Source organism: Bufo bufo, chromosome 4 (assembly GCF_905171765.1).
Source record: "Bufo bufo chromosome 4, aBufBuf1.1, whole genome shotgun sequence".
In the NCBI taxonomy this organism is placed as follows: Eukaryota; Metazoa; Chordata; class Amphibia; order Anura; family Bufonidae; genus Bufo; species Bufo bufo.
Genome location: NC_053392.1, coordinates 33,595,733 through 33,618,286, shown reverse-complemented (window position 1 = coordinate 33,618,286; position 22,554 = coordinate 33,595,733). Strand labels below are relative to the sequence as shown.

At 55.8% G+C, this 22,554-nt stretch overlaps 1 protein-coding gene across 1 annotated transcript; it reads right to left on the bottom strand.

The window, feature by feature from the left end:
- Positions 1-7,179: 7,179 nt before the first annotated feature.
- HADHA (hydroxyacyl-CoA dehydrogenase trifunctional multienzyme complex subunit alpha) lies at positions 7,180-22,471 on the bottom strand. Its single transcript, XM_040427068.1, has 20 exons — positions 22,358-22,471; positions 17,265-17,306; positions 16,840-16,910; positions 16,587-16,720; positions 16,364-16,502; positions 15,645-15,764; positions 15,473-15,575; positions 15,274-15,396; positions 14,522-14,640; positions 14,383-14,439; positions 13,141-13,250; positions 12,354-12,485; positions 11,959-12,130; positions 11,780-11,866; positions 11,268-11,408; positions 10,244-10,312; positions 9,969-10,164; positions 9,755-9,869; positions 9,071-9,216; positions 7,180-7,619 (listed from the first exon to the last, which is right to left on the bottom strand). The coding sequence occupies exons 1-20, from the start codon at positions 22,407-22,409 to the stop codon at positions 7,474-7,476; spliced, it is 2,274 nt and encodes a 757-aa protein (XP_040283002.1). The 5' UTR covers positions 22,410-22,471; the 3' UTR covers positions 7,180-7,473.
- Positions 22,472-22,554: the final 83 nt, after the last annotated feature.

Genomic DNA, 22,554 nt, shown 5'->3' with positions numbered 1-22,554 from the left:
AGTTTTCCCTTAGTCCTAACAGCAGCACAGATGGGGTTAACTGCCCCTGTGGACTGGTAGGACCGGCGGAATTTTAATGAGCCCAAGAACCAATAAACGATCTTCAGCTCCCTGAAAGGGAGGAGATCACCCCCCAGCCCACCGTGTTTTTAACAAGCATAATGTATCTAGGGTGGGATATTTGTGTGCTGCTGTTAGGACTAAGGGAAAACAAATTATCGTTAGAAATTAACGATTCCCTTACGTCCTACCAGCAGCACAGATGGGGAGATAGCAAGAAGAATCCCCTAGGGAGGGTCCTCATGCCTGGCAGAACTAAGAACAGTCTGCCCAAAGGCCGAAAACTCTGCCATCCTAGCATCTATCCTATAATGGGAGATGAAGGTTGACTCAGAGCTCCAGGAGGCCGCCTTACAGATCAACTCTAAGGGGAGAAGTCTTCTCTCCGCAACAGAGGTGGAGACCGCCCTTGTAAAATGGGCTCTCACAAACTCGGGAGGGTCTAAGGATTGGGAGACGAAAGCTTCCTTAATGGCCTCCTTGATCCAGCGACTAATGGTAGCTTTAGACGCTTTACGGCCTTTAGACTTACCGGCAAACAGGATAAGGAGATTCTCATCTATCCTGAACTCTCTAGATCTATCCACATAGATCTGGAGGCATCTTGAAATATCCAGTGGGTCTCTAGCTGGAGTATCAGAGGAGGAGGCTGTAAACAAAACTGGTAAAGAGATTACCTGATTGATATTCTGGAAAGTAGGCACCTTAGGCCTGAAGTATGGTAAGAACTTCAGGAGTACTCTATCCTGTAAGAAAATAATGTACGGGTGAACTGCAGAGAAAGTCTGCAATTCGGAAATTCTTTTGGCTGAAGCTATAGCCAGAAGAAAGACCATCTTTAAAGTCAAAAATTTGAAATTTACCTCCTCCAAGGGCTCGAATCGGGGAGATGCTAGCCCCCTGAGCACTACTGAAAGATCCCACTGGGGGATAGGTTTCAGTATAGTAGGCTTTAGTCTTTCAGCTCCCTTCAGGAAGCGTTTAATGAGTGGGTCCCGAGAATGTGGTCTGTTGAGACAGGCCGAGATGGCACAAACCTGTACCTTCAAGGTAGCTGGAGATAGGCCTCTATCTAATCCATCTTGAAGAAATTGAAGTATCGCAGGAAGGGGCGGATCTGCGGACGCCACCTGTATGGAATCACACCATGCCACGAAGATTCTCATGATCCTGGAGTAGGCCTTTTTTGTAGACTCTGCTCGGGAATTCGACAAAGTTCTCAGGACCGACTCGGAAAGCCCTTCTATGTTGGGAAGGGACTGATCAACCTCCAGGCTGTCAGGTTGAACCTGTGCATATCTGGGCAGAGGTGAGTGTCCCACGACACCAGGGTCTGCTCCGGGGGGAGTCTCCAGTATTGTCCCCGACTCATCTGAATGAGCTGGGTAAACCAGGATCTTCTGGGCCAAAACGGTATGATGGCTATTACCGAGGCCTGATCCTGACGGATTTTCATCAATACCCTCGCTATCATGGAAAATGGAGGGAAGATGTAAGCCAGCCTGAACCTCCACGGTATCGACAGAGCATCTATCGCCAGGGGGTTGTCTTCCCTGTACAGGGAACAGAACCTCAGCACCTTGGCGTTGAACCTGGTCGCCATGAGATCCACCTCTGACATACCCCATCTGTGAACTAGCTGCCTGAAGATCTCCGGATGCAGAGACCACTCCATGGTCGGTAATCCTCGACTTAAGCGGTCCGCTATCATATTGAGGGAGCCTCGAATATGAACGGCAGATAGATGGGAAAGGTTAGTCTCTGCCCACCAAAGAATCACCCCGATCTCTGACAGAAGGGGCAATGATCTTGTGCCTCCCTGCTTGTTTATATAGAGAACCGCAGTCATATTGTCTGACTGGACTTTCACTGCTTTGCCCCGAATCTGAGGGGCGAAGTGAAGGAGGGCTAGTCGGATAGCTCGCATCTCGCGAAGATTGGAAGAAAGACGCCGCTCCAGAGGAGACCAAGATCCCTGTACTGGGGATCCGTCCAGGTGAGCGCCCCAGCCTACAAGGGACGCGTCTGTAGTCAATATGACCCAAGCTGGTTGGGTCATAGACTTCCCTGCTGGTAGCTGAAACCACCATCTGAGGGAATTCCGGGTTTGACCGGACAGGGAGCATAGGGAATCTAGCCCCGCAGGGCTGCCGTTCCATAAGTGTAAGACCTCCGACTGAAGAGGACGGAGGTGCCATAGTGCCCAAGGGACTGCGTCCGCAGCCGCTGACATGAGCCCCAGCATCTTCATGAGAGTCCGGATAGAGACTCGACGAGGGACATAAAGGACCTTTGCCAGGTCCTGAATCCGCGCTTTCCTTTCTAGAGTCAACCGGAGGGACATCTCCACAGAGTCGACCACGAATCCTAAATAATGGATTGAAGTCGATGGGCTCACATTCGACTTCTGCCAGTTGATAATCCAGCCCAGGCGGAGGAGAAAGGAAATTGCGATCTGAAGATGGTGGGTAAGGATCGGAACTGAAGAGGCTATGAAAAGCCAATCGTCCAGATAAGGAATAATAGTCAGTCCTTGAAGTCTCAAAGCTGCCACCACCGACACCACCACCTTGGTGAAGATAAGGGGGGCAGAAGAGATTCCGAAGGGAAGCGCGGCGAACTGAAAGTGCCTGCGAACCCCTGAAATCTGGACCGCGATCCTGAGGAGTTTCCGGGACGCGGAATGGATCGGAATGTGAAGATACGCATCCTTGAGGTCCAGAGTAGCCATGACATCCCCGAGGTTGAGGATATGGCTGACTGACCTTATGGTTTCCATGCGAAACCTTGTTTTTCTTATAAATCGATTGAGAAATCTCAAGTCGATGATCATCCGGAGATCTCCCGTCTTTTTGGGAACCAGGAACACTGGTGAATAAATCCCTAGGCCCCTCTCCCCTGCCGACACCTCCTCTAGGGCTCCCTTGGAGATATAGTCCTTAATGTAACATTCTAGGACCACTTGTTTGGCAGACCCGAAGTTTCGTGTGGCGATGAATCTCTCTGGGGGGAGAGAGATAAGATCTACCCGGTACCCGACGGAAACTATGTCCTGGACCCAGGGGTCTGCAATCAACCGGCTCCAAGAGTCTTTGAAATGGGTAAGACGGCCCCCCACGGGAATCTGGGGGAGGGGTACGGGAAAATCTAGAGGAGACACTGCAGGGGCAGCAGGGCTTATCCAAGAGCCTCGAGGAGGCCCATAGTCAGGAGGGTTTTGCCTCCCTGGTGGGTTTGCGGGAGCGTCTCGAATATTTACGAGACGGCCCCCCCCCCAATCTCTGCCCCTAGACTGCTGCCCTGGACGACCTCCGCCTTTCTTCTCCTGTCTGGGGCGTCCCCGAAAGGGCTGCTGGGGGAGGCTCTTCCCCTTTTTATCGGAGAGCCCCTCCATTATCTTGTCCAATTCGGACCCGAATAGCCTATCAGGTTCGAAGGGGAGCCCACAAAGGTTGAACTTGGACGCGTTGTCCGCGATCCACGGTTTCAGCCAAAGTGGTCTGCGGGCAGCTGAAACTAGGGCCATAGTTTTGGCTGCCAGCTTCAGCTGCATCTGGGTGGAATCGACCAGAAAGTCCATAGCCAGATTAGCTGACTTGAAGGCTGCCAGGATGTCATCTGTTGATACGCTCTGATCCACGTCCGTCTGGATTTGGTTGAGCTTGGAGCGTAAATAGGCGGCTACCTCCGTGGCCGCAATTGAAGTTGATGCGGAGGCAGCAGCCGCCGCGTAACTCCTTCTAAGGATGCACTCTGCCCTCCGGTCTAGAGGGTCCTGCAGACTAGACCCATCGTCTGCAGGGACTAGAGTGTGCCGGGACAACTTGGCTATAGCCATGTCCACCTTGGGAACGGAACCCCACGATTCCACCAAGGGTTTAGCCATCGGGTACATCAGTTTGAATTTTCTGGTGAGCACTGGACCTTTCTCAGGCTTTCTCCACTCTGTGCGCATCACAGAGAGGAGGGTCTCATCCGCTCTAAAGACACGCTGTGTCCGTCCGGCGGGATCGGAAGACTCCCCCATGTCAACATCCTGGTCCCCCGACCTGATGGACTTGAGTAACTTCTGCGTCTTTTCTGGAGGGAAAAAGCAAGAAGTAAATTCTTCTTCCTCAGAAGAAGACCCCACAGAACAGGGGGTAGGTCTTTCGACCGGTGCGACCACCTCCATGGGAGTCTGAGAGGGACCTGGTAGCCTCTCATTAAGCAGCCGTACCACTCCCTTAATGGAATCATCCACGTATGTCTTTGTCCACTGGAACATTTCCTGCATCGTGGGTTCCGTGGATGCCGTGCGATAACTCTCACATCTAGAGTACGGACAGCTGTCGTCTAAGGGTGTGTTACATTCGTAACACGCCAAATGCTTCCTCTTGGCCCCAGCCTTCCGGAACCTTAGGGGAAGCCATAGTCTGTAATTGGAAAGAAAAAAACAGGTCATAACACCTACAATACCTGGAGGTGGAGAAACAAGACCTTAAGGGGGCCCACCAGCACTAGAAGAAATTAGAGCTGTGAAAAGAGGAACAACAAAACCCAAGCCAAGCAATACTACAAGAATATCTCAAGGCACAGGGAACTCTGGAGCTAACTTGTGAAAGCGACGCAACCAGAGCACTAACTGATTGGCTCTGGGCGCTTAAAAGGAAGAAGCCCCGCCCCCTGGGCGGGTCCTTGATCGTAATTAGCCCAGAGAGATAACAGAGCCTATACTGGCTCAGCTTGTCCTAAATGTCTCCCCAGATTAATCCTGGATCCCAGGATGTCCTTATAGGGAGACAGTTTAATAGAAATGGTGAGTTTTTAAACCTCACCGCATCGCTCCGGAAAACCGGAAGTGACGTAGCGCACCTAGTGCGCGTCACTTCCGGAAGATGGCGGCGCCCATGCGGTAGTGGAGAGACGGACACCGCATACTGAGATGAAAGAAGAGGGGAGGGGACACCCCCCTCCCCGACGGTACCCCGGAGACAAAAATCGCCGCGATAAGGCCTAAAATAAAGGCACTGGGACCAAGAAAAGGCGATGCTTTAGCTTAAGGAAAAAAAGAGCCCCTCAGCACTCTTCAGCTCCCTGAGGGGGAGCGACACGCCAGTCCACCTGTCCAGAGGACAGAAAAAAACACGGTGGGCTGGGGGGTGATCTCCTCCCTTTCAGGGAGCTGAAGATCGTTTATTGGTTCTTGGGCTCATTAAAATTCCGCCGGTCCTACCAGTCCACAGGGGCAGTTAACCCCATCTGTGCTGCTGGTAGGACGTAAGGGAAACTAGTATTTCCTCCCGTGGAGTTTTATTTCTAATGTGATTTTCTAGCTTGTTTAACCACAGATACATAGATCTAGCTACTGACGTGGCAGCCATATTTGCTTTAAGACTGAACATAGATGCCTCCCATGATTTCCGCAAAAGGCTATCTGCTTTTCGTTCCATCGGGTCTCTGAGTTGAGACGCATCTTCAAATGGCAAAGAGGTCTTTTTGCTTACTTTAGCCACTTGAACATCAATTTTCGGAACATCGTCAAATAATCTGGATTCAGAAGGATCGATGCCTAGCCTTTTCTCAGGATCAGACCACTCTTCCATAATCATTTCCTTAATGTTCTCGTTTATTGGGAACACTCTGGCACGTTTAAATCTATGTCCACCAAACATTTCTTCCTGTATGGAATGTGCTTTCTGGACTTCCTGAACCCCCATGGTAGCACAAACTGCCTTTAAGAGGTCATTCATTTCATCAGATGAAAAGTAGAACTTCCTATTTCCCCTCTGACACCTCTCCCTCAGATAGGGGTTCGTCATCAGCCCATTGCTTGGAAGAAGACGCGTCATCTCCCATGCATCCAGAATCCGAGGAGGACACTACCCTCATTTTTGGTCCTTAGGGGGTTGAGGTTCCTGGTCTTCTCTGTCATAGTCGACATAGAGGACCGTATTTCTTCCTGAATCATGGTTCTGATACCGTCCATAAGTGATGGTTGCTCCTCACGAATAACATTAGATATGCAGTCCTTGCAGAGTTTTTTTTTTTTTTTTACATATGACTCAGATAATATCTTGAAGCAAGAGATACATTTTAGAGGCTTTTTTAGCTTTCTTCTGCGCCACCTTTGCCTGAGGATATGAAAAAACAACCCGGTCAGGAGGAATTTTACATAGAGTATGGTGGAAGAAACGCTAAGACCAAGTGCTCCCATATTTCTATGTGCATAAAAAGCACAGATATAGATACATAAAAACGGATATCCCACAATGGGAACTTACAGGAGGCAGCGCTGGGGCACCAAGCTCCCTAGGACTTTGCAGTTCAGGGCCCAACATATTGAGACAGTGGAAGCATCACTCTACCCACTCAGACCAGCGTTTGTTCGTGGCTCCCCGCTGTTCTTTTATCCCGCTCCTGTGAACTTGGGGGTCGTACCACATGACCACCGCTCCCCGGAAGTGACGTCATGCGTCTTCAGCGTGCCTGCACGCCAGCCGCGCTACCAGCTCATCCCACAGGGGGAGAGGAGGAGCCAGCAGGGACAGGAAACACTGGAGAATGGTGGTGGGAGGGGGCTATTTAACCTCTCCTCTGTTCCTGCCCCTACAGAGGTCAGAGGCTTTCTTCAGCCATATAGACCACGTTACATGGGAAACTTCCTTATAAGTAAATGAACCTGGTGTGTACTCTGCACGGCCTCACTTGATGTGGGAGATGTGCAGCTTCCGTACGCTAAGTCTACAGGTGGCAGTAATGGAATAACTGATGACAGTGTGACGTCCTGCAAGGTCACTTGTTATTGCTATGAGGGTACAATACAGCAAGGTCGCCCTTTTATGGAACGCTAAATACCAGTAACTGAATCCGACCGTCATGGTGAAATAACACATCGGCCCAAATGCAAACAAGATGACCCTCAGAGTCTATGGACAGCTAGAAAGTTGGTAACTTTTTCAATAAGGGATATAAGAGGTCTCCTTGGAGGAAGAACAGAAATTGCAGAGGCTGCAGTGATCTCTGTCCTCATTAACAAGTGGTAAAGATAATATGATCCCCAAAACAGGCAAAGCGACAAAATCGCATCCCATACAAAGCCATATAACCATAGAGGACTGATATGGACCACACAAGTCACACCATCTCTGAAAACGGTTTATTGACGACATCCACGTGACATGGAATGAACGCGCTGCTGCGGCGCCGTCTCCTCAGGGGACATTAAGAGTTAGAAAGTCTCTCAGCGTTAAGTGCAAAACAATTACTTTCATCAGAAAAGCGTCGACATGGCAGGAACGCGGTGCCCGAGGGACAACTTGGATCTAAGGCACGTATGGCGCATGAGACGGTACAATCCTCCGCTGCATCCTCCATACATTCACCGGTCTCCCAGGCGCTCAGACGCTGGGGCCACTGCAAGGGCGGCTAGGTTCAGTGGTGGAACTTCTTGCTGGGGTCCTTGGCGTGGTCGAGCAGCAGCTGGCAGGGGGTGAAGTGGCTCCCGTACACGTTCTCGTACTTCCTCATCTTCTCCACGATGCGATTTGCCCCAAAAGCGTCTGTGTATCTGAAAGGACCTATGGGGGACAAGGGGAGCACGTTAGAAATGCTGATCCTTCTAAAAAAAAGCTAAAGGGGAGGGGGGATATCCATGGTAGAAGTTAGGGGTGGGCGATATAGACTATATAAATTTGTGCCACGATATGGATTTTGAGCATATCGCCGGACCGCGATATGATCCTGAGCCGGCACACTGGGCACAGTGGAGAAGGAGAGAGTCCCTCCCTCCCCACTGTGCGCGGCTGCCGCTGACCACCAATGACAAAAGAGGACGAGGGGAGGGACTGACCGTAAATCATTGAGTTTTCACGATCTCAGTGAGCGCGTGAAAACTCAAATCCGATGGTATATTCTAACCCCCAGGCGTTCCCATGGTGACAGGGACGCTTGCCTGGGGGTTAGAACATACAGGGCCACGCCGCTGACAGTAGAACATTTAAAAACTAATCAGTAACTTTAACTTTATTCATTGGTGATCTCTTTACTGTATACCTTACTAGGTCATAGCTCCGGTAATAGCAGGAAGTGCGGGCGGCGCTCACTCACTGACGTCACACGCCTGCTCCTCCCACTAGCGGCGCATGCGCGTGACGTCAGTGAATGAGCGCCGCCCCCCGCACTGCCTGCTGTTATCGGAGCTAAGACCTAGTAAGGTATACAGTAAAGAGATCACCAATTAATAAAGTTAAAGTTACTGATTAGTTTTTAAATGTATTCCTGTGAGCGTCGGGGGGGGGGGCGGCGGGAGATCTGTGGATGGCACCGTTTAGGGGAAGGGGGGGGGGGGTGATCTGTGGATGGCACCGTTTAGGGGAAGGGGGGGGGGGGGGATCTGGGGATGGCACCGTTTAGGGGAGGGGGGGGGGGATCTGGGGATGGCACCGTTTAGGGGAGGGGGGGGGGGATCTGGGGATGGCACCGTTTAGGTGAGGGGGGGGGGGGGGGGGCAGCTCCCTGCTGTTGTGTGCACAAAGCACAGGGCAGCAGGGAGAGTGTAAAGTCCTATTCACCCTAATAGAGATCTATTAGGGTGAATATGACAAGGGTTCTAGCCCTTAAGGAGACTAATAGTTATTAAATAAGAAAGTAAAAAAAAGTTTAAACACGCCCCCCCAAATATAGAAAACAATATATCGCAATATATATCGCACATGCTTTAAATTTTATCGCAATATAGATTTTAGGCCATATCGCCCACCCCTAGTAGAAGTCTACTACAAACAGAAATGGACACATCATGCGCTAAACTTAACAGGGTGTGCCCATCTCGCTAGGATATGTCATCAATATCCGATAGGTGCAGGTCCCAGAGCTGAGACCTTTACCTATCTCTAGAATGGGGCCTCTCACAAGCGGGGCCACCCTCCATTCAGCCAAGGACAACGCAGGCGCGATCTGCAGCTACTTCTGTTATGGCCAGATCTACGTTCTCCATTGTGTCCTGAGCCGCCAGCGACGTTCCACTCACCTCCAAGGCATGGCGGGAATCCAAGTCCAAAGACGGCCCCGATATCTCCCTCTACCGGATTACTGAGGATACCTTCCTGCAGACATAGGACGGCTTCATTCACAAAGCGCGTGATCAGACGCATCTGGACGTCCTCGTCAGAGGAGCTGCGAGAACGGAAAAATAAAGTCACATGATAGCATCATATTGGGGGGGGGGGTTTGGGGGCTTGGTTACAGATGGATTTTGGCTATTTTATCCATCACAGACACCAACCGCCTGGATTAGACTTTGGGCACCTTTATACGCTCCAGTTCTCGCTGCCCTCATCTTCCACTTGGGGGCGTCACTTCAGAGAGCAGTATTGCATGTGTGCCGGCGACTCCTGGCTACAACCACATGACACATCTCACCCAATCAGAAGCCTTTATATCATCCCTTGTAGCTTATAATAGAAGGTCCCTTCAAACCAGATTTATGCACATAAACCAAATCCTACGGCTACCTAATAGGCTTTATCCTTTTTAGCATCTCTGCTTGCCATCAGTAAATGGGAACAAACATGCTTCTAATCGGAGGCTCCTAGCTGAGGGTTTGTTATAACTATAAATCAGAAGTAGAACTCTCTCCTGTCCCTACAGTTTGTTACAATGTATCAGCGCAGGTGATGGCACTGCACCGAGGTCAGACATGGAAGTCGCTTACACGTCGGGTCTGGCCTGCAGCCTGAATTTCTCCAGGATCTCCTCTGCTGCAGAGTTCACGGATCTTTCCTTCATCCCCTGCTGGTACACGTAGAAGCCTTTACCAGATTTGCGTCCTGAAAGGTGAAAAATAAACGCGCTGGTTGGAAGGGCACATCACAGCCCATGTGCCATCCCATAGGGGCACCTGGTATACGTCATGACCAGTCACTTACCCAGGAACCCCTTCTGCACCATGGCTTTCAGAAGCTCAACGTTGCCTCCTCCAAACCTCTCTCCGAAAGCCTTGCCCAGGTCTTCTGCCACATGGGCAGCCACATCAATGCCCACCTCATCAGCCAGAGTGGAGGCGCCCACTGGGAAACCAAAGCCAGTGGTGAGGGCATCCAGCTTCTTGGGGGTTACGCCTTCCTAGGAGACAGAGGAGAGACCCCACTGATACGTCGCTAATATAATGTCACGTTCTAGACGGTGAAGTGAGGTCACTTACCTGCAGGACACGCATAACCTCTGCCATCATAGGAGCCAAGCACCTGGTGGTGTAAAATCCTGGCCCATCCTGTAAGAAAAAGCGGATGTAGTCAGTAAAAATGGTGGGCAGAGGAAGAAAACCTCATTTCCAATTCATACGAGACCATACGAAGGTGCGTATAAAATGAAGGACTGGATTACACATACATTCACTTATACTCCAGAGCTGCACTCACTATTCCGCTGGTGCAGTCACTGTGTACATACATTACATTACTTATCCTGTACTGATCCTGAGTCACATCCTGTATTATACTCCAGAGCTGCACTCACTATTCTGCTGGTGCAGTCACTGTGTACATACATTACATATCCTGTACTGATCCTGAGTTACATCCTGTATTATGCTCCAGAGCTGCACTCACTATTCTGCTGGTGCAGTCACTGTGTACATACATTACATTACTTATCCTGTACTGATCCTGAGTTACATCCTGTATTATACTCCAGAGCTGCACTCACGTTTCTGCTGGTGCAGTCACTGTGTACATACATTACTTATCCTGTACTGATCCCGAGTTACATCCTGTATTATACTCCAGAGCTGCACTCACTATTCTGCTGGTGTAGTCACTGTGTACATACATTACATATCCTGTACTGATCCTGAGTTACATCCTGCATTATACTCCAGAGCTGCACTCCCTATTCTGCTGGAGCAGTCACTGTGTACATACATTACATTACTTATCCTGTACTGATCCTGAGTCACATCCTGTATTATACTACAGAGCTGCACTCACTATTCTGCTGGTGCAGTCACTGTGTACATACATACATTACTTATCCTGTACTGATCCTGAGTTACATCCTGTATTATACTCCAGAGCTGCACTCACTATTCTGCTGGTGCAGTCACTGTACATACATTACATATCCTGTACTGATCCTGAAAAGGGTTAATGGACCACTGACTCAAAAGGCGCCTCTGTGCATGTACCTGGAAATGGTCACTAGGTGGCAGTGATGGGCTTCTTACTTACTTTGACCACAATGATGACCTTTCCCTGCTTGAGCCCCACAGCTACTGCTGAGGCGGCCGTGTCCGGAGACGTCTTATCCGTGGTGATGATTTCCAACAGCTGCATCTTATCCACAGGAGAGAAGTAGTGCATTCCTATGACCTGGGCAGGAGATGATAGGTGTTATACATCTTACAGGAGAGAAGTAGTGCATTCCTGACGCGGGCAGGAGAAGATAGAATTAGGAATGTCGCCCTCCTAACTTGGATTAATCGCCCGCCCATGTGAGACCCTGCAGCAGAGCATCATGGATCAGACACAAAGTCTATGGACACCTTTGCGCCATCCTTCAGGTGATGCTGGGAGTTGTAGCTCTGCTGTAGAGTCTGACCACACACTGCTCTACCTGATACAAGGAGACAAGCAGGAGAGCCCCCCAGGACCGGAGTACCACCGTCCCACTATGTGCACATGTACAAACACAGGGGGCGCTGCTGATCTTACATCCGGGGGACGCGGTACACAGCACTTACCTTGTCTGGTCTCTTACTGACAGCAGCAATCTGAGAGATCGGGAGGGCAGACGTGTTACTGGCGAATATACAGTGCGGGGACGTGACCTGGAAAAGCAGAGCCGAGTTAGTGTAAAGAGCCGGCGCAGTGCGGGAGCAGAGCTGTCTTTTTGGTGCAGTGTACTGGCGGAGACACTCACAGCTTCCACCTCCTGTAGGACTTTGTGTTTGATCTTGATGTCCTCGAACACGGCCTCTATCACCATGTCCGCGCTCTCAAACCCCCGGTAATCCAGCTGCCCCGTCAGGTTACTCATGATGCTGTCCCGCTCAAACGAGGTGACGCTCCTCTTCTTCACCTTGTCATTGAGGCTGCGGGAGGAAGGAGAATAAACATTACAGATCTACTGCTTCTCACAGCTGAGGCTTTGTTACCATTGCATGCAGTGGGATATTAGAAAGCAGCAGAGTTCTTATTCGCGCTGCGGGATAATGGGGGCTCTTACTATCCAGACGGGGACAGAACCCAAAATCCCTGAAGCTTTTTTGGCTTTACAGATGGGTCACATTTTGCAGGTCGGGCTCCTGTCCTCACCCTTTGAACACCTGCTGCTGCCCCCGGCCCAGACCTTCCACCGTCGTGTCCTTCAAAATAGTCTTCACTTTATCCACGGAGACCTGTGCGATACCGGCCCCCATCAGGCCCGCGCCGAGGATAGCCAGGGTCCTGCAAACAGAGAACATGGAGGCTAGGACAGACCGTACACAGGGAAGGGGGGGGGGGGGGGGGATCCTGCTGCAGCCTGACACAGGACAGTGAGGAGGGGGGGGGGGGGGGGGGGATCCTGCTGCAGCCTGACACAGGACAGTGAGGAGGGGGGGGGGGGGGGGATCCTGCTGCAGCCTGACACAGGACAGTGAGGAGGGGGGAGGGATCCTGCTGCAGCCTGACACAGGACAGTGAGGAGGGGGGGGGGGGATCCTGCTGCAGCCTGACACAGGACAGTGAGGAGGGGGGGGGATCCTGCTGCAGCCTGACACAGGACAGTGAGGAGGAGGGGGGGGGATCCTGCTGCAGCCTGACACAGGACAGTGAGGAGGGGGGGGGGGGGGGAATCCTGCTGCAGCCTGACACAGGACAGTGAGGGGGGGGGGGGGGGGGATCCTGCTGCAGCCTGACACAGGACAGTGAGGGGGGGGGGGATCCTGCTGCAGCCTGACACAGGACAGTGAGGAGGAGGGGGGGGGGATCCTGCTGCAGCCTGACACAGGACAGTGAGGGGGGGGGGGGGGGGGATCCTGCTGCAGCCTGACCCAGGACAGTGAGGAGGAGGAGGACGTGGCTGAGCTCCGGGGATTTAGGAGACTTGGTGCCCACTCACTTGACTTCTTTCTGCGGAGTCCCAAACTTGTTCTTCTTGCACTGGACCTGGCCGTGGTAGAGGCCGATGAGCGCTCTGGACTCGCTGGTCATGGCCAGGTCACCAAACCGCTGCCAGGAGGAAGAAGAGAGGAGCAAATGGCGTTATTAGAAGCGACAGTGACCGTTTATCACACAGCATTAGAATCCCTGGGTTATGGCTCCTCACCCTACACTTGGCTCTAGTGGGGTCACGATGCCAACATTTTGATTCGGTTTTGATACCAAGAAAAAATAAAAGAATAATACCCACATATTAAAAGGGGTTGTCCACCGGACACCACCTTTAATGGGAGGCACATGGCGTTATTCGTTTTAAACCTCCATGTGCCTGATATTAATAGTAAGTGACACCATCATTAACCCCATGTTACCCATTATATGAGGACATGATGGGGTTACTTGCTATTAGTATTACTTTAGTACCTCACATTCATACATGCACACAGCATGAGGCACAAACCACCTGCAGCAGGAACTTCCTGGACGCTGAAACGTTACAGGACCTGTGATGATGTCATCGCCATGTGATAAGTAACAATTGGATGTGATTGGTCACATGGGGATGACATATCAGCTTCCAGCACCGCAAGGCCGTGGCGGGTTTCTCTCCCCCCCTTTGGCTTTTTTACTGGTGGCAGTAGCCGGCCGTGTCGCAGTGAGAGACGCTCGCCCTCCTCCTCCACTGTGCGGCTGCTGATAAGAACGCAGCGTGCGCAGCGATGTGCATGCGCCATCTTCTCTGATACTAAGCGGTGCAATAGCGCAGCTTAGTATCGGAAAAACTCCAATCTCGGTATCGTAATCAAGCCGGGTACCAAAGTATCGAAAGAGTATTGAGACTTCGATACCCGGTGCAGCCCTACTTAGGTCTGCTTCCTGTCAGTGACTGGAAACACTCCGATTTCCATGCAGAAGCTTACAGACCTCCTGACCGCCCAGGAGATTTGTGTTATGGATGTACGTACACTTTACACGGTAACAAACCCTCATCATCAGGCTGCAAATAATACTGTTCCAATTCACTAACAGCAAGCAGAGGTCTTGAAACCAGTGAACTGAAAGCCTATTGGAAATGCGCAGGGTTTTTCATGTACACCATCTACGAGGCGATACGAGTCATGCCTAATCTACCTACCTTATTTGTGCCCCCAATGCTATAAATAAAGCACCACTAGGTGGCGCCATGGTATCACTGCCATACCTGAGACTCTGCCAGGTACCCGGCCTCTGAGCCCTGCTCCACCCCGGTCTTCACCACCTGTCATGAGACATTAACACGTCATTCATTGGAAGCAATACCCTTTCCGTCCCTGGCGTGACCGCCTCCTGCCGCCTCGTACCTCGATGATTTTCAGGGGGGCCGGATACAAGCCCTTTGTCTGTTTCCTCACTTTCTTCTCTACCATATTGTAGATTTGCTGCCTGACGAATGGGACGGACATGACGTAGTCTGTGACCTCTGCAAACGAGGGAAAAGAGGAACAATCCAAGGGGTTACTGCAACTCCCATCATTTCAATGACCAGACCTTCAACAATAACCTATCGGCAGTGCCACATTTGCCTAGAATACCCCTTTAATGACATGCCAATAGTTTCAGAGTTTAACCCTTAACCTTAGTGAAGCCGCAGTTCTCACCCTGGCCACTAGAGGTCAGTATCTGCAGGACTCACTTGCCATCAGCTCCTGCTGGGAAGTTTTTCCCATTTTCACCCTTTAAAAGGAGTTAACCCTTTAACGACAGGATAGGGGATAAGTGATCACAGTGGTCCAGCATCCTGTTTGAATGGAGCGGCAAACACTGATGGGATTGCCGGAGATGGCTATGTGCGAGTGCTCCGCTATCTCACGCAGCCCCTTAGTCACAGTGTGCACGAGTGACCGCCACTCCCTCTGAATGGGGGAACACCGGACCCTGCTCTCATGATTGGCAGGGGCCCCAGCAGTTGGACCCGTGCCGATCAGACACATCTAGCCCCTATAACCTATTGACACTGCAGTTCTTGTACAGGCCACTAGTGGATCTGGGTACTTTACTTCTTACCCTATTGAGCGGCCACTAGAGGGCAGCACACAGGCCCTGCGGTACTCACTTGCCATCAGCCCCTTTTGCTTCTTCAGGGAGATTTTCTTGTCGGCGATCCCTCTGGCGTAGTCCACGGCCACCTCCTCCAGGTACTCCATGGTGCGCTCCTCGGGACTCTTCAGGCCGGGTCCTGTCACATACACAATAACATTAGGGTCTTCTGTTCCTCTGTGGACCGCGTCATCACCAGTGGAGAGGCCACATACCCAGGGGGTCGACGAGCTGGTCCACTAGCCCCATCTTCTTAGCTTTGTCGGCACGAATGTTCCTGCCGGTCAGCATCATGTCGAAGGAAGTGGGAAGCCCCAGCTGGAGGAGGAAGGAGGCGATCAGAACCAGAGCTGTGAACTGGGGGGGGTCTCACCAGCCGACACTCACCATCTTAGGGAGCCTCTGAGTGCCCCCGGCCCCGGGCAGCAGGCCCAGCAGAACCTCAGGGGTCCCCAGGACCGTCTTCTTGTCTTTTGTAGCCACACGATACTGGCAGGCGATGGCCACCTGGAAGGGACGAGCAGAGACCTCACATGTAATCCGGCCGTCTCCTTATACCTGTCAAAACCTCTGCTTGCTGTCAGAGAAAACATTCCGACTTCCATTCAGAACTTTATACTTCTCACAGCTGAAGGTTTGTTACAGTTGTATCTAGTCCTGACGGTCCTCAGTGGACTCCAGAATGATACGTGCCATCTGCACCGATACACTGTAACAAACTATCAGGACTGACTGGATACCGTTGTAACGAACCCTCAGTTGTGAGAAGCGTTTAGGTCTGTGTGGGATTTAGCCCTTAGATATAAAACCAGATTTATTTTTTCCGTTCACCGACAGCAAGCAGAGAGATTAAAAACGGTGAGAAAAATAACACGGACCAAAACTTTGATGAAACGAGGACGCGTGACTTGGGTCAGAGCGCTCGCTCCCCGCTTTGGCACCCCAGCTGGGCCCCCCTAAAACTGCTGGTAAAAGAGGTGGGGCCCTTTTATCAGCCAGAGCAGGAGCCACTATAAAAAGCAGCTCGGCATGGAAAGGACCCTGTTGCGTACAAGAGGAAACGGCGAGAAGCGCAGCGCCCCCCGGTGGGCAGTTAGTGCACCTACCTCCAGCCCTCCTCCCAGGCAGGAGCCATTGATGGCCGCCACAATGGGTTTTGGGGACTTTTCAAGCTTCTCGAACATCTTCTGCCCGGCCTGAGACAGCTGAGAGACTTCCTGCGACGTCTTACACGACTCGATCATGCTGGAAACGACAGACGACACGTCAGGAGGACACGCCGGCGCAGGAAGGGGTTAACCCCACCCTACCCGGATCACGACCACTCACTTGATGTCGGCCCCGGCAATGAAGGTGCCGGGTTTGGCGGAGATGAGGACGGCGCTTCTCACGGCATCGTTGGCCCAGATCTCGTTCATCACGTCGCTAAACTCGCTCTGGAGCTGCCGGGACAACGTGTTCACCTGCGGTAAAGAAAACGGGAGGGGGCGGGGTCTAAGTGACTGCTGGACCCCCACAAGGCTGGCAGACGTGCTTCTTCTAACACCCCCCCCCCCCCCCCCAACTCTTGAGAGGAACCCACCTTGGAATTTGGGGTGTTGAAGCGGACAACGGCGACATCTTTTTTGACTTCGTAGTTTACGTGCGTCCGTGCTGCGGGGATAAAAAAAAAATACAGAAATAGTGAATCCAAGAACAGCTTAAAGGGGTCCTCCAGGACTTTAAAGGGATTTTCCCTGCCCCTAAAAATGATATATAAAACCACACCCCCTCTGCTGCTTCCTGGTCCTGAAACACAGGCACGTCACCGCAGCAGTCTCAAAGCTCGGCGGGAGGGTCGGAGGTTTAAAGGGGTCTTCCCATCTCGATATTTATGGTATACGGATAGGAGGTTTGGACCGGCTCATATTAAGACTGGTGCCCCTCCCCCCGGGTTGGGACAACCCCTTTAATGTCTTCTCTGCCTTCTACAAAACCCCTTTAAGAAGGGAACGGGACGATACTTACACAGCAGGGCGGAAGACATGGACAAAGATCTGACAGTGAAACCTGCAAAACAGAGAAACCTGATGATTAGGGAGAAGCTCCTTCAGGAGAACTCAGGGGTCTCTGCCCCCAACAGAAGGGCTGATCCTCATTTCCCATGATCCTCCAGCTGTGCAGATGAGTGCACCCTTCCCTGCTGTACTCTGCCCCCTGTGACACAACGCACACACCTGCACTTTGCCCTGCAGCAGAGCCGGGCACATGGCAGCACCATCTAGTGGCCACTGTGCAGAATGCATTAGGGAAAGGGCATAAATAGTAATTCCACACCCTACAGTTACGGGGGGACACGTGTGGGGCTGGAGGTAGTTAGTAGGTCTTCTATGGACCCATCTGTGCTACGACTATAGCCCTGCAGCTCCACCCATGGTCATTAGTCTACACAAGTGGGGCACACATGGCGGCGATCGTACGTAAAGGGCGTTCCTACTGACGAAGTGAGCCAGGGCTGGTGTCTGGGTTACACGTCGCATGTCAGGAGCGCAGGACAGTGACACTCCCACGAGCGCATGTACAGTAGTCACACATACTGGAATGTAAACAGGTGACAGCGGCAGGGACCTTTCCCCTATATACAGGAGACGCCGGGCACGCTGGGTAACACCAGCACGTGCTCCACACTGCTACATCGCCACAGCAGATACAGGACATTAATATCACACAATATCCAGAGGTCAGTGTCTCCATACAGCCCAGGAGCCAGTGAGGCGCTGGGGGGCAGGGCCGCGGGCCCGATAACGCTGGGGGGCAGGGCCGCGGGCCCGATAACGCTGGGGGGCAGGGCCGCGGGCCCGATAACGCTGGGGGGCAGGGCAGCGGGGCCGATAACGCTGGGGGGCAGGGCAGCGGGGCCGATAACGCTGGGGGGGCAGGGCAGCGGGGCCGATAACGCTGGGGGGGCAGGGCAGCGGGGCCGATAACGCTGGGGGGCAGGGCAGCGGGGCCGATAACGCTGGGGGGCAGGGCAGCGGGGCCGATAACGCTGGGGGGCAGGGCAGCGGGGCCGATAACGCTGGGGGGCAGGGCAGCGGGGCCGATAACGCTGGGGGGCAGGGCAGCGGGGCCGATAACGCTGGGGGGCAGGGCAGCGGGGCCGATAACGCTGGGGGGCAGGGCAGCGGGGCCGATAACGCTGGGGGGCAGGGCAGCGGGGCCGATAACGCTGGGGGGCAGGGCAGCGGGGCCGATAACGCTGGGGGGCAGGGCAGCGGGGCCGATAACGCTGGGGGGCAGGGCAGCGGGGCCGATAACGCTGGGGGGCAGGGCAGCGGGGCCGATAACGCTGGGGGGCAGGGCAGCGGGGCCGATAACGCTGGGGGGCAGGGCAGCGGGGCCGATAACGCTGGGGGGCAGGGCAGCGGGGCCGATAACGCTGGGGGGCAGGGCAGCGGGGCCGATAACGCTGGGGGGCAGGGCAGCGGGGCCGATAACGCTGGGGGGCAGGGCAGCGGGGCCGATAACGCTGGGGGGCAGGGCAGCGGGGCCGATAACGCTGGGGGGCAGGGCAGCGGGGCCGATAACGCTGGGGGGCAGGGCAGCGGGGCCGATAACGCTGGGGGGCAGGGCAGCGGGGCCGATAACGCTGGGGGGCAGGGCAGCGGGGCCGATAACGCTGGGGGGCAGGGCAGCGGGGCCGATAACGCTGGGGGGCAGGGCAGCGGGGCCGATAACGCTGGGGGGCAGGGCAGCGGGGCCGATAACGCTGGGGGGCAGGGCAGCGGGGCCGATAACGCTGGGGGGCAGGGCAGCGGGGCCGATAACGCTGGGGGGCAGGGCAGCGGGGCCGATAACGCTGGGGGGCAGGGCAGCGGGGCCGATAACGCTGGGGGGCAGGGCAGCGGGGCCGATAACGCTGGGGGGCAGGGCAGCGGGGCCGATAACGCTGGGGGGCAGGGCAGCGGGGCCGATAACGCTGGGGGGCAGGGCAGCGGGGCCGATAACGCTGGGGGGCAGGGCAGCGGGGCCGATAACGCTGGGGGGCAGGGCAGCGGGGCCGATAACGCTGGGGGGCAGGGCAGCGGGGCCGATAACGCTGGGGGGCAGGGCAGCGGGGCCGATAACGCTGGGGGGCAGGGCAGCGGGGCCGATAACGCTGGGGGGCAGGGCAGCGGGGCCGATAACGCTGGGGGGCAGGGCAGCGGGGCCGATAACGCTGGGGGGCAGGGCAGCGGGGCCGATAACGCTGGGGGGCAGGGCAGCGGGGCCGATAACGCTGGGGGGCAGGGCAGCGGGGCCGATAACGCTGGGGGGCAGGGCAGCGGGGCCGATAACGCTGGGGGGCAGGGCAGCGGGGCCGATAACGCTGGGGGGCAGGGCAGCGGGGCCGATAACGCTGGGGGGCAGGGCAGCGGGGCCGATAACGCTGGGGGGCAGGGCAGCGGGGCCGATAACGCTGGGGGGCAGGGCAGCGGGGCCGATAACGCTGGGGGGCAGGGCAGCGGGGCCGATAACGCTGGGGGGCAGGGCAGCGGGGCCGATAACGCTGGGGGGCAGGGCAGCGGGGCCGATAACGCTGGGGGGCAGGGCAGCGGGGCCGATAACGCTGGGGGGCAGGGCAGCGGGGCCGATAACGCTGGGGGGCAGGGCAGCGGGGCCGATAACGCTGGGGGGCAGGGCAGCGGGGCCGATAACGCTGGGGGGCAGGGCAGCGGGGCCGATAACGCTGGGGGGCAGGGCAGCGGGGCCGATAACGCTGGGGGGCAGGGCAGCGGGGCCGATAACGCTGGGGGGCAGGGCAGCGGGGCCGATAACGCTGGGGGGCAGGGCAGCGGGGCCGATAACGCTGGGGGGCAGGGCAGCGGGGCCGATAACGCTGGGGGGCAGGGCAGCGGGGCCGATAACGCTGGGGGGCAGGGCAGCGGGGCCGATAACGCTGGGGGGCAGGGCAGCGGGGCCGATAACGCTGGGGGGCAGGGCAGCGGGGCCGATAACGCTGGGGGGCAGGGCAGCGGGGCCGATAACGCTGGGGGGCAGGGCAGCGGGGCCGATAACGCTGGGGGGCAGGGCAGCGGGGCCGATAACGCTGGGGGGCAGGGCAGCGGGGCCGATAACGCTGGGGGGCAGGGCAGCGGGGCCGATAACGCTGGGGGGCAGGGCAGCGGGGCCGATAACGCTGGGGGGCAGGGCAGCGGGGCCGATAACGCTGGGGGGCAGGGCAGCGGGGCCGATAACGCTGGGGGGCAGGGCAGCGGGGCCGATAACGCTGGGGGGCAGGGCAGCGGGGCCGATAACGCTGGGGGGCAGGGCAGCGGGGCCGATAACGCTGGGGGGCAGGGCAGCGGGGCCGATAACGCTGGGGGGCAGGGCAGCGGGGCCGATAACGCTGGGGGGCAGGGCAGCGGGGCCGATAACGCTGGGGGGCAGGGCAGCGGGGCCGATAACGCTGGGGGGCAGGGCAGCGGGGCCGATAACGCTGGGGGGCAGGGCAGCGGGGCCGATAACGCTGGGGGGCAGGGCAGCGGGGCCGATAACGCTGGGGGGCAGGGCAGCGGGGCCGATAACGCTGGGGGGCAGGGCAGCGGGGCCGATAACGCTGGGGGGCAGGGCAGCGGGGCCGATAACGCTGGGGGGCAGGGCAGCGGGGCCGATAACGCTGGGGGGCAGGGCAGCGGGGCCGATAACGCTGGGGGGCAGGGCAGCGGGGCCGATAACGCTGGGGGGCAGGGCAGCGGGGCCGATAACGCTGGGGGGCAGGGCAGCGGGGCCGATAACGCTGGGGGGCAGGGCAGCGGGGCCGATAACGCTGGGGGGCAGGGCAGCGGGGCCGATAACGCTGGGGGGCAGGGCAGCGGGGCCGATAACGCTGGGGGGCAGGGCAGCGGGGCCGATAACGCTGGGGGGCAGGGCAGCGGGGCCGATAACGCTGGGGGGCAGGGCAGCGGGGCCGATAACGCTGGGGGGCAGGGCAGCGGGGCCGATAACGCTGGGGGGCAGGGCAGCGGGGCCGATAACGCTGGGGGGCAGGGCAGCGGGGCCGATAACGCTGGGGGGCAGTGCAGCGGGGCCGATAACGCTGGGGGGCAGTGCAGGGGGGCCGATAACGCTGGGGGGCAGTGCAGGGGGGCCGATAACGCTGGGGGGCAGTGCAGGGGGGCCGATAACGCTGGGGGGCAGTACAGTGAGGGGGGGGGGGATGCTGGCTTCAGTCTAGTGCAGTGCACTCTGCGGGCAGCTGAGCGATCTCTAGTTCTATGGAAGAAGATCCCGTATAATGAACAGTTGACATCTCTGCTCTTCCTGATCTCAGTTGTGGCCCAGAAAGAGCAGAGTTACATGAATACAATGCACGTTCTGTGACTCCTCGCCTCGGATCTGCAGGAAGAATAAAAAACAAACAAAAAAAAAAAAACGTCCTAATTCACAGAGGAGAAACGCAGAAGATGTGGGGAGTCATGGGGCAGGGTAGAAGGAGCCCCAAACATGAGCCCTGGGGGGCGGCATCAGGGTCATCTGAGGACACAGCACACACTCACCGCCTGCAGGGGGCAGCGCCGCCCCTCACTGCTCACCCAAGGTCACAGGGGGGGTTCAGACAAGTGTCCGGCTACCCCTCCCCCACCACAGACCAGCATTGATGAAATTGTCAAGCAGGTTGTCGGGGCATGCTGGGAGTTGTAGTTTTGGAGGATTTAGACCGCGAAATGTAATAAGGTGACAGTGGCTGAAGCCCCATCATTCCAGCCTGTGCCCCCCGATATCATCCCCCGTCACCTCCCCCCATGGGGCTGCACCCAAGGCCGGACAGGCAGAGTTGTCATAGGGAACTGCAGCTTTGGTAACAGACAGGGGGTCCACGTTTACAATGTCAGGGTCCGAACAAAGGGCCTATACATGGGGCACAGCCCCCCTGCGCAGGAGAGGTCACAGAGGGGCCCCACAGGGCCAGCCATAGTCCTAGGGGCCACGTGACACGCAGGTGCATACATACACGGGTGCTAATACTTTCGCAAAGTGATAAAACCACACAGAACAGCCATGAGCCGGTGCCCGGGCAGCCCCTGTGTGAGGGACACCACGACGGCGGGCTCCCCTCAGCACGCTCCTCTCCCCGGTACCTGTCTTCCCGCCCAGCCCGGCCAGCGCTCCGATGCTCCTCACAGCCGCCATGTTGTCCTGGGTGACACTGACAGGCCGCGGGCCGCCGCCGGGTGTTCTCCTATCAGGGGCCGGGGTGTCCTGAGCAGCGCCTGTCGCCAAATGACCGGGAGTGTCCGGACACACGGGGAGACGAGGCGTTTAATGCAGTAAAGAG